The 12,835-nt window shown below is 41.1% G+C and overlaps 1 protein-coding gene across 6 annotated transcripts in view; it reads right to left on the reverse strand.

Annotated features, from left to right (window-relative positions):
* LOC127567323 (TBC1 domain family member 1-like) overlaps positions 1–12,835 on the reverse strand; it is a 205,584-nt gene that overhangs the window by 57,871 nt on the left and 134,878 nt on the right. For all 6 annotated transcript variants that reach the window (XM_052010074.1, XM_052010077.1, XM_052010073.1 and 3 more), the window contains exon 11: positions 12,368–12,525. In XM_052010074.1, the coding sequence (XP_051866034.1) occupies positions 12,368–12,525 (158 nt within the window). The remainder of the gene's footprint in view (positions 1–12,367; positions 12,526–12,835) is intronic.

Consider the following 12,835-nt stretch of genomic DNA (forward strand, 5'->3'; position numbering starts at 1 on the left):
CCCACAAAAAGCAATGTAATAATGACCTGATTTTCTTTCAGCAATGCTGATAGTGGAATAAAATGAAAAATAATTATATTCAAATTTGTGACTGTCACAATATAGGGCATGTGCATCTATATAAATTACAAATTGGTAAATTTGTTTTATATGATAAAAAATTAGTCAATCCTGGCACTTTAATTTCACATTTCAAAATGTTTTTAAAAATAGGTCAAGATTGCAAGGCTACCTATGTTTCAACTTACAACACTGTTCAGAAATGTTTCACACCTGCAGAGCATGGTTAAGTGAAATGGAGATAAAAAGTTGGGTACTCAAAAGCAATTTAGCCAACAACAGTTTAAAACAAAGTAATTTAGCACTTAACTGGGAGGTTCTGTTAAACTGAAAGCAGCAGGATAAGGGGTTAACACCTTCAGAAAGCACAGCCCTCTTGACTACCGTGCACACCCTTGAACCACAACTTAGTGCAACATTGGGTTTACAGTTCACAAGAAAGACGCCAATTTAAAAGGATACCGAGCAGAGGCAATTTCAGAACTTGCTATATCACACCACAGTTTTTGCAAAACAAGGAGTCATTAGACATATCCAATATTTTATTTTACATTCATAATCCTCCTATGCAGACAACACTAGACCTGTTTGAATATCCAGATGTTTGGACTGTATAAATTATAGATCAAAGTACAATTGCACCAAATTAATTTTTCACTGAAATGCTGAGCCAAAGTGGTTGGAAACTCTCAAAGTGGGCCACATGTTACAAAGTATACACTATAATTGCATTTAAATTTAATCAATTGCATGCCATTTCATTTTGTGTATTGTAACACCACTTAACCATGATGGTGAATCATGAGGGTACAGTCCCACTTCCTTTGGTTTTAGTGGGATGGGGTGGGGTAGATTAGAGAATTAACAAAAAGCATGAAAAATAAACATGTCCTTAAAAATGTCCTTTTTTAAATTCTTATTTGACATTCTTCAGTATTTTCTTTCTTCCTTCTTTAAAAATTTCCAGTCCTCACTGATATTCGTACATTAGTCAACAAGTCTGTTAAACTCAGGTCTGTTCATTTAATTGTATTGAAATGAAATAAAAAGAAGCCTAACAAGACACAAGTTAGCAGTGTGATGGAATACCTTCCACTTGACTGGATGAGTGTAGTTCCAAGGATATTTGAGAAGCTGGATACCACCCCACTTGATTGATGCTCTATTCATCACCCTAAGCATTAATTCCCTCCTGGCTGTAGTGTGTGTCATCTACAAAAGGCAGTGCTATTACTCGCCTATGTTACTCCAGTACCATCTCCCAAAGCCATGACCCCTATCACCAAGAAAGATAGGACTTCAAGTGGACGGCAACACCACTACCTGCACATTCCACCCCCCCCCCCCCCCCAAGTCCAGACGGCATGCAGGAAATATCACGGTTCCTTCATTCTCCCTGGATCTAAGTCCTGGAACTCTCTCCCCAACGGCACTGTGCCGGTACCTTCTGAAGGACTGCAGATGTTCAAGGTGCCACTTCACCACCACCTACTCAAGGGGAATTTGGATGGCCAATAAGTGCTGGCAACAATGCCCAAATCCAAAGCAATGAATAAATAAAAAAAAACACAAATCTTAATTGCTTTTGTCCTCCAGTTCCATCTTAAAATGTCCAAAACAACACAGGTACAAGAGTGCTTACACTTCCATGGGAGTTCACTAAATTTTCTGCCATAACTTTGGTATTAGGTTAATGGAATTTCTGAAGAAACAGCACAAATAGCCATTTATCTTAATTCCACATCTGGACATCTGACATTCTACACCGAGTTTTCCAATAACCTTTCATTCCCCAACTTCCTATTAAGCTACTGTATTTGGCTGCTTTATATCACATGGGACACAATACCCAGTTAGTTTATTGTTCATTTTCACTTACTTGCTGCCCACCAACAGAATATAAATCTATATGTTTGAATCTTTTCATGATTCTCCCTAACTTTGTGTTGTAAATTCCTCCCAGTCTCACTCTGCCTCTTGGATCTGTCAACCTGACATTGAACTTCATTGAATACCTTCCCCCTCCCCCCCCCCCCCCCCCACCCGCTCCGATATCAGTGGAAAGCTTGAATCTCTCGCATTTCCTCCTAAACCTCTCCATTTTAATAGACATTTTGGACCAAACTTGTGAGTCACCCAACTTTTACATGCTGACTTGGGGTCTGTTATTTTATCCCTTTTATCTTTTCTTTGCTACACATTCTCTAAAGTACATTGGGTGTTATCATTATTAAAAATGGGTGGAAGAATAGTGCAGCTATCACAGCTGCTGTCTCACTGCTCCAGTGATCATTCAATCCTGATTTGTGAGGAGTTTGCACATTCTCCCAGTGAATATGTGGGTTTCCCCTGGGTGTTCTGGTTTCCTCCCACACCCCAAAGACTTGTAGGATGGTCACTGTAACTTGGCCACTGTAAATTACCCCAAGTGTGTAAACTGTGTAGTAAATGGTAAAATGGCAGGGGGGGAGGAGTTGATGGGAATGTGGGGAAAATAAAATGGGATTAGTGCAAGAGGTGCTAGACGATTAGTGCAGACTCAGTGAACCAAAGGTCCAGTATCTATGCTGTATGTCTCCACAACTTGATGACCTATAACTTTATAACCAATGCTAGTGTTTGTTATTTAACAAGCATGAAAAGCTCCATAGCTCATTGTAGGAGTGTGGGAGCAGGTGCTTGGTAAGGGTCAAAAAGTCTGAGCTGACCTCATTTTGCAACAACAAAAATTAGCAACCATTTCCTTTCACAATTGTCTCACTGTGGAGAATAATTCACCTATGTTTTCCCTGTTGATCTTGCACAGAGTTTCTGAACTCAATGAATAATCTTTTCCATGGATCTAATGTGGTTTCATGCTGCATTATCCCATTCTTGCTGAACTGGCAGAGATTGAAGTCAAACTTCACAGTCTGAGACATGCTTATAATTAGATGAAATTACGAAACATAAAAGATTTGCAAAGAAAAGGTGCACAATGAATTAACCTTATGGGGGAAAAATGTCTTCCATTGTAAAAAGACGGAAATTTTCTGATATTCAAGAGAAAGTTGTGCCACACAGTGGCAAATTCTTCTAAATTTTATCCTCAAAACCAATTAAGGTAAAAGAATAAATTTTTCAAATGTGAATTACAACACAAATGGGAAAGGCTTTGAACCAGATGTTTTAGCACTAGAGTCAAACAGAAAATCTTGCTCCTGAAAATAGCATTTCTGAACTCACACTGATAAACTTAGTATTATATTCAGTCAGTTACTGATGATTATTCATAAGAGCACTACTGAAAGTATAATCAGTAGACCTCAACAGTTTAGTTTCTCACAAAAATTAATACAGAAGTGCGCAAAACAAGTCCTCGCAGAACCGTACTAGCCAGCCCTTCTTTGCCTTCTTCCATCCACTTTCAACCTTCGTTTCAAAGTCAATTTACAAACAAGCCCCATTTCTTCACTGGTCCCAAAAAGAGACCAAATCAAATTTTAACATCCCTAATTTCCAGACTACTTTAAGCCTAATTTTCCAAATTGTTATATTTAAAAAGGAATGTCAGCAATTTGACTACAAAAGCCATTCCAAGTTAACACCCACCATCTGAGGTTAGGAGCTTAAGCAGTTTATTGGGATTTGCTCTGGCATAACCTATAACTGAAGGAAGCTTCAATGTAAAAGCTCTTACAACAATCAGAGCGCGAGTAAGCAACTGCAGTAATCTCATGTTTTAACCCAATTTATTGGCTGAGTTTAAAAGTCATACACCACCATTATTGAAGTGAAGGGCAAGTGAGAATGGAATCTTGGTTGGTATGGGAATCTTGGTTGGTATGGACCAGTTAGCCAAAGGGCTTGTACGACTTTATGTGATTAAGAAAGGCATTCTCATTCATAATTGGACTGAAACATTCACACTATATCTGATGTTTTGATACCTTAACATCCAAGACACAAGGACCCAATTTTCCATCAATTGTCATTAATGAGATTATTTCTTTTAAGCACTTTTCTGGTCATAAAGTATTCTCACTTAGCATTAAAAACTAATTATAGCTAACCAAAGATCACTGATACAGTCAGTTATCTCAATTCAAGTTAAAGTTTTCTTTATCTTGAACACCCTTTGTCAAAAGGAAAACTATAAGTTAAAACACGTTTGCACACAGCTTTACAGGACTGTAACTAAACCAAGTATAACTCCACACAGTCAGAAGAACTAGGTAGATTTGTAAGATGGAGGGAAGTGTACATACAAAAACAGAAGCAGGCAATTTATAGTTTACATCCAGCACCGGGGTGGAGTGCACCTTGTAAACCACAGAACAATCTAAACTGAATGCAAGTAAACAGGATAAAGACCTCTTTTTTCCCCCAAGGAGCTATGCATTATTAAATACAAGCCTTCTCAACACAATATTCCAGAGCCCTTCTCTAATGTTGTATTTAAAAAAAACTCCAAGAATATTCACTCATAAAACTTCAGTTTGCTTTCTGCAATTCAACACTGAAAACAAACAATAAAACAGCATCTCAGAGCATATGGTACATAGGCCAGTAACCGTAATAATTAAACACAAATAGTGTTTTGGCAAGGACCTTCCTTTACAAATATTGCTTCATGAGTATTTGATTTCTCTTTGCACCTTTCATAGATTATCAGGTTTTATTTCCACTGATTATTCTCCAGAAAGCTATTAATGTTAGATATTAGGAGGGCAGCTGATTTAAATATTAATATCCAAAGGTGTGGAACTGAGGGTATCACTTGCACCTCAGGGCCAGAAGTTCATGTATTCAAGTCTGACTCAAGAGACTTGAGCTCAAAACCCTGGGCAGACACTTGGGTGCAGCAGGGAGGGAATGATATGCTGACAGACGTGCTGCTTTCAGTCGAGCTGTTAAACTGTGGTTCCATCCTCTGGTAGATGTGAAGGATCCCATGACACTATTTGAAGGATTATAGAGTCCAGGGATGGAGTATGACCTTCTGCAATTTCCCTGCACTTCTGGGGAATATGCCTGTTCAATCTGCATTAGGTTAGACCTGTGGCAGATTCTGCAGCTCAATTCATTTCAGAGAAACAGATAACTTAATTCCATTGAAATATCAATGTAACTGCTTTTAACATACAAGTGTTTAATTAATTCTTTTAATATAAAAATTTAAATATTTTAATAGTACAATTTTTGTTTTAAAATAGTGAATGCATGCTCATACTAATGTAGAGCAGCACAGTGGCAGTGCAGGTATGCAGCTGTCTTATGGCTCCTACAACCCAGGTTCGATTCTGACCTCAGGTGCTATCTGTGTAGAGTCTCCCAATGAATATGGGTGTTTCCCCCCAGGTCATCGGGTTACCTCCCACATCCCAGGACAGGGTAGTTGTTAGGCTGATTGGACACTGTAAACTATACCTAGTAATAGGCAGCTGGCCTATAGCCCATCAAGTCTGTCAAAATAACAATGAATTATGAAATGTCAGAGACATTCACAAACTTTTGAGTTCTTTGACAGCTAGCTCAGCCTGGGGGACTGGTTTCACAGGTGTTAAAATGTTTCCACCAATTAAAATCAGAGACGCTCTAGGATGCTTTTAGGCTCTGAGTAAGGTCAAAGATGGCATTGCAGAAATTCATGTTGGAGGACTCGCTCAGGGTTAAGAGTGGGTTTAGCAGGTAGGCAGCTAGTAAGTGCACATAGCAAGTAGCTTTGAGGGAATTTTGGGCCAATACCTGCTGTCTGAAATGGGCAGCAAAAATCTTTAACTTCATGGACTTTGGCCAGAATGAAATACAATTTTGAACAATCCTGGGTCATTTCACATCAATTCAGAAGTTCAACTGGATGCTTCCTGGTGCGAGTCCTTTGATGAAAGTCTGATGCATTTCAACATTAGACAGCCAACAAAGGACATTTTCCATCCAACATTCCTTTTGGGGAACTTAGTTACCCTATTCCAAGAACTGACCATCAGTGCCCAAAACTGGAACTTTGCGATGGAAATCCAAATCCTTAACTTTTGTCCTTTAAGTGTCACCCCAAACATGGTAACGATCTCCACATCTCACCCCATGATTGGGGCAGGCTCCAATCTCCTTTTACCCAAGTTATATCTGTGATGATAGACACCTTCTTTGGAAGTAGTGGCACTGTTTTTGTGGAGGAGTTAACATTCCATTGTGCTCTTCTTAAGTGTAAATTTACAATTCCAGCGAAATGTATTGTGGAGCATTCATTATTTAAAAAGAGGATTAGGCTGGATATCAAGTTCCTTGGACCAATTAATTTTTCACCAATTCCATTCAAATAAATATCATACTCTTCCCAGTAACTAAGGGGGAAAAACATTCTTCACCGCTCCATCCAGTTTCTCAACTATAAATTGGCAAAGTCTACAGATTCAGGCATGCTTGGCTTTCATTATCAAATTCAACATGAGAACTTGTAATAAGCAGCTGCTGCAGTGATATTGTGCTGTCATTGTAAAGCCAATCCCAAATTCCAGGAAACTTGTCCAACCTTCACCAGATCTTAACAACATGTTATGTCAGGATGTAGCAACAGTCCTTAGAGAGGATATTCTTGGGGGATCATTGGATGAGGCCATTTGGGTAGAACTTAGAAATAGAAAGGAGATGGTCACTCTGATGGGATTATATTACAGTGCCCCCAATAGTCAGCGGGAATTGCAAGAGCAGATATGTCAAGAGATTGCAGCTCGTTGTAAACATAATAGGGTAGTACTAGTGGGAGATTTTAACTTCCCTAATATTGACTGGGTCAACCACAGTGTGAAAGGCTTGGATGGAGTGGAATTTGTGAAACATGTCCAAGAAAGCTTCCTTGATCAATATATGGAGGGACCTACTAGAGAAGGTGTAACACTGGATGTCCTCCTCCTGGGGAATGAGGTAGGGCAAGTGGCGGAAGTGTCTGTTTGGTGAGCACTTAGGGTCCAGTGACCATAATTCTATTAGTTTTAATATAGTTATGGAGAAGGATACGGTCGGTTCACAGGTTAAGGTCCTGAACTGGGGCAGAGTAAATTTTGGAGCCATTAGACAGGACCTTGCAGTGGTCGATTGGGTGAGATTGTTTGCAGGGAATGAAGCTTCTGCCAAGTGGGAGGTCTTAAAAAGTGTGATGTCAAGAGTTCAGGGCCTGTATGTTCCTGTTAGGGTGAAGGGCAAGGCTTGCAGGTTTAGGGAACCCTGGTTGACAAAAGATATTGAGGCTCTAGTTAAGAAAAAGAGAGAGGCATACACTGCATATAAGCAATTGGGAACTAATGACTATAAGTGTACGAGTGCATTTGAGAGAAGTTCGGAGGACAACAAGAGGATATAGGAGTATATGAGAAGGATCTGGCAGACAAGGTGCAGCAAAATCCCAAGAGATTCTATAGGTATATTAAGAGTAAAAGGGTGGCTAGGAAGAGAATAAGTCCCCTTAAAGATCAGCATGACCACCTGTGTGTGGGTGTGATTTTTTTTAATGAATACTTATCTTCAGTTTTTACTGTGGAGAAAATGATTAAGGAAATTGGGGAAATGAGTGGTGGTGTCTTGGATCACATACTAATTAGCAGAGAGGAGGTATTGGAGGGCTTACAGTGCATTAAGGTGGAGAAATCCCCATAGCCTGACCTGGTGCACGCTCAGACTTTGTGGGAAGCTAGAGAAGAAATTGCAGAGGCCCTTGCAGAGATTTTTGCTCCATCTCTGGACACAGGTGAGGTTTCAGAGGACTGGAGAGTGGCTAATGCTGTACCATTGTTTAAAAAGGGTAGCATAAACAAGCCAGGAAGCTACAGGCCAGCAAGTCTGACATCAGTGGTGGGTAAATTGCTGGAGGGGATGCTGGGGGACAGGGCCTACTAACACTTGGAGAGACAGGGTCTGATTCAGGACAGTCAGCACGACTTTGTGCGTGGGAAGTCGTGTCTGACAAATCTCTTGCAGTTCTTCAAGGAGGCATCCAAGAGGGTAGATGAGCGTAGGACAGTGGATGTTGTCTATATGGACTTTAGCAAGGCCTTTGACAAGGTCCCTCAGGGCAGGCTAATCTGGAAGGTTAGATCACATGGGATCCGGGGGAGATAGCAGATTGGATTCATAATTGGCTCAGTGGTAGGAAGCAGAGGGTGATGGTCGAGGGTTGTTTCTCAGACTGGAGGCCTGTGTCTAGTGGTGTGCCACAGGGATTGGTACTGGGACCTTTGTTGTTTGTAATTTATATAAAACGATTTGGATGTGAATGTACAAGGCATGGTTAGGGTGTGGTAGATAGTGTAGAAAGTTATGAAAAAATTACAGGGGGATCTAAATCAGCTAGAGGATTTAGGATTGGCAAATGGTTTTCAATCCAGATAAATGTGAGGTATTGCATTTTGGGAGATCAAACCAGGGTAGGACTTGTACAGTGAATGGTAGGTCCCTGGGGAGTGTTATGGAACAGAGGGACCTAGAATTGCAAGTGCATAGTTCGCTGAAAGTGGTGTCATAGGTAGATAGGGTGGTGAAGATGTTGTTTGCATGCTGGCCTTCATCAATCAGGGCATGGAGTACAAGAGTTACGAAGTTATGATGCAGTTACACAAGACGTTGGTGAGGCTGCACTTGAGGTATTGTGTACAGTTTTGGTCACCCTATTATAGAAAAGGTGTTATTAAACTAAAAAGAATTCAGAAAAGATTTACCAGGATGTTGCCTGGACTTGGGGGCCTGAGTTACAAGGAGAGGTTGTGTAGACTAGGACTTTATTGCCTGGAACGTAGGAGATTGAGGAGTGACCTGATAGAGGTATATAAGATCCATGAGGGGCATAGGCAGGCCGAATGTACACAGTTTTTGTCCCAGGGAGGGTGTGCTAAAAACAAGAGGGCATAGAATTAAGATAAAAGGTGAGAGATTTAAAAGACATCAGGGGCAGCTTCCTCACACCAAGGATAAGATATTTATTTATTAGTCACATGTACATCGAAACACACAGTGAAATACATCTTTTTGCGTTACTGAGAATGTGCTGGGGGGCAGCCCGCAAGTGTCGCCACTCTTCCGGCACCAACATAGCATGCCCACAGCTCCTAACCTGTATGATTCTGGAATGTGGGAGGAAACCGGAGCACCTGGAGGAAACCCACGCAGTCACAGGGAGAACGCACAAACTCCTTACAGGCAGCAGTGGGAATTGAACCCAGGTCGCTGGCACTGTAATAGCAATATGCTAACCGCTATGCTACCGTGCCGCCCACAGTACATGGGTGGTGTGTATTTGGAATAAACTGTCAGAAATAATGATTGAGGTGGGCACATTAGCAACATTCAAAAGACATCTAGATAAGTAAATGGATAGGAAGGGTTTAGGGGGCTATGGGCCAAATGCAGACAGATGGACTAGCTCCCTGGGCAACAGTTGGCACAGAGGAGTTGGGCCAAAGGGCTTGTTTCCGTGCTGTATGACTCTATGACAATTTAATAAATCTCACTGCTCTGAATTAGATACTGCCTCCACATGCTAGTTAACGCAAGTAAGAGTTTGGTTCAGAAAAACAAAACTAATAACCAGATCCAGCCTACATTGTTGCAATTCCTAATGCATCACGAAACAGGCAGCAACTTCCCACCTCCGCAAGCCACTCTACCTCCCGTGAGTACCCAATGACTGGATGGCAAAACCAGTAAATTGGGGGCGAGGGCAGAGGAAAATCTAGACAATGCCTCACTGACTTCTTTTCGTAATCATAACATATCTAGAAGATCATTTCATACCCGGTTTATACTACTGGCTACCTGGTCTGGTAGGTGCTGATTTCCTCTCTAACCAGAGTTAGGCCCACTCTCTCCTACTGTATTAAAGCAAGTCACTGTTTGTGGTCCACAGGTCCATGAATCATAAGTTCGTTAAAAGGACTGCTGATACAGCATGCCAAATGCAAACACTCAATTCAGTTTTAATACTTAACCCAACAATGCAAATGCTTGAAGCAAGTTATTCTTGGACTTGGTTTCTGCAGAAGGTGCACAGTGTTGGGGTGCAAATACACAATGATAAAGAGTTACATAGCAGAGCGTATAAAGGTAACTGTCTCAAAAACAACATTCTTGGTTTTGCTTGACTGAAAAGTTACTGAAAACATTTAATTTCCCAATTTACCTCGTCATGGCCATTGCACTTTATTTGTTTACATGCATGTTCTCTGTAACTGTAACACTACATTCTGCATTCCATTTTTCTTAGTACTATCTTGATGTAGTCATTTATGGCATGATCTGTCTTGGTGACACAGAAAGCTTTTCACTGTATCTCTGTACATGTAACAATAATAACCAATACTGATACAAACATCCCACTGAATGCATGGGGCAAGCCTTGTTGTATAGAAGGAGGCCTACAAAGAAATACAAGCAGTTCTGGCCACAAAGCAGAATAGATCCTCATTCACATCTGGAGCCCTTTACCACGTTGGCCTCGGGGTCCTCATGCTCAGGACGGTTGAAGGGAAAAAAAAAGAGACGCCCAGCATCTAGGTTCACTCTTGGGTGAGTAACACCCTGCTCAAGTTACTGAGAGGGAAGAGGACGAGATAATGAGCCCCCCTTTGCGAGTGGTAATGTCTGCTTTTTCCCACCTTTATTGACTGCATTAATTGCTGCCAAGACTGAACGCTGTTTCTCTCTCCTTATCTTATGAGACAGAGTTAATGTTTCGGGTTAATGATGTTTCATTGGAACTGGGAAAAGTTAAAAATTAAACACGTTTGAAGTTGAAGTGAAGAGGGAGGGAGGGGTGGATAGAACAAAGGCAATGTGTGAGATAAACTGGTGACCAAGAGAGACCAAATGATGAGTGGTGATGGTGCCAGGTGGTGAATGCATGTTCTTGCACCTGGTCTGTCTGAAGGAGTTGCAAGTGGAAGGAAATAAGAACATAAAAGAATACTATACTAAAAGAATGTGTGAGAAATAAGATAGCACAGTTGCTGGAAATATAAAAGATAATGTATCTGTGTAGAGAGGAAAATGAAGTTAACATCACAGATCAATGAACTTTCTTCATAACTGGCACAAAGTTGAGGTGCTGTTCCTCAAGCTTGCATTGGGCTCATTGCAACAGTGCACAAAGCCAAAATTAATCAATGTCAGAGTGGGGACATGAGATGGAAAATTAAAGAGACAGGAAAATGAAGGCTCAGAGCCCCTTTCTCTTTTTTTTCATTTCTCTTCCTCCATCTCAAGTGATCACACCTCCTATTACCCAGCTTCCATTCTCCCAGTTTATTAAATAACGTCTATTCTGTTCTAATGACCATCCCAGGGATTCGGAGATGTCTTCCATTTTCTTTAATCATGGTTTTCCCCATCATAGTTGACAGGGCTCAACTACAAATGCTCCATTTATTGCACTTCTGCTCTCACCCCCTCTCTTCTCAAACAAAGCGGGGATATGGTTCCCCGAGACCCCACCTGCCTTCACAATCAATGGATCATCTACAGTTTCCAGCACCTTCAACATACTGTCACTGCCTGGCACACCTTCTCCTCCCCATCACCCCCAACCTTTCAGAATTCCAATTGGATCATTCCCTCCACAACTCCAAGGTTTCCTTCCATTCTCACCTCTGCCCACTATCATTCTTACTCCACCTTCCCATGCAACTGCAGGAGATAATAACACCTACTCTTTAACTCTTCCCTTCCCACCATCCATTGAAGGTGGCTGTGAGCATCTGCTTGAACTTCTGTCACCCTTCACCTTGTTACTGTGTAAAGTGGACAGGATCTGTGATGTGCAGGCAGAACCAGAGATAGGGGACCAGTGGAATTCCAACTGTACAGGGGTCCAAGTACACCACATATACTACCTGGACTGCTAAGTATTTCCAGCATTTTCTTTTATTTTAGATTTCTAGCAAATGAAGAGCATAGAATCTCACTATTCCAGCACTGTTTTTTCCCTCTATCATCATACTCAATTCCCCTCCAAGCAAATCATCTGCAATTAACTACACACCATCACCCTCCATTAGCAACCACTGTGTCAGTTAGTCTCTCTCAGCCTCCTCCCTATCAGAGACAATCCCTCCTCTGCAACTTAAAACACTTGTTTTCTAACATTTTCTAATTCTGATGAAAGATTAACTCTGCTTCTCTCTCCACAGATGCTGCCTGACTTGCCGAGTATGCCCAGCATTTACTTTTTTCCTATATCAGATTTTCAGCATCAGCAGGTGTTTTGCTTCTGAACAGGTTTAAGAATATCATCAGGCATCAAGTTACAATGATTGCCAAAGTCTATATCGTCAATACTAACCTTGCATTTTGCCATCATGTCTGCAGGGGGGTTCGCATCCTTTTTGCGGTGAAGCCACTCGGAGAAAGATCTGCTGTCGCCAGGACTGCCGGCGCATACGGACCAAATTCCCACTATTGTTGGCCTCTCTGCCTGGGCTCGGCCTGGATTCATAGTCACTGTGGTAGGAAAATATTCAACTGTTTTCAGTAATCCAATCTGCAACACAGATTAGCTCAGTAACCTTCAGCAGAGATCCCAAATCAACCAATTAACAATACTCAAGACTGGAAACTGAGGTGGAGGAAGGAAAAAAAGATTCAATTCAAAAACCAAAGGAGCAGTTAAGGCACCCAGAATTACAACCAGCACATAAAATTTAAACATGTCACTTAAACATTTCCACCATTGTAATATCTTGTATTTGGATAATCAAAATAGAGATGATGTAATCATTTGAAGATCCACAAGAATAGGTTTGCTCCTTCA

This window comes from Pristis pectinata, chromosome 2 (assembly GCF_009764475.1).
Source record: "Pristis pectinata isolate sPriPec2 chromosome 2, sPriPec2.1.pri, whole genome shotgun sequence".
Lineage (NCBI taxonomy): Eukaryota > Metazoa > Chordata > Chondrichthyes > Rhinopristiformes > Pristidae > Pristis > Pristis pectinata.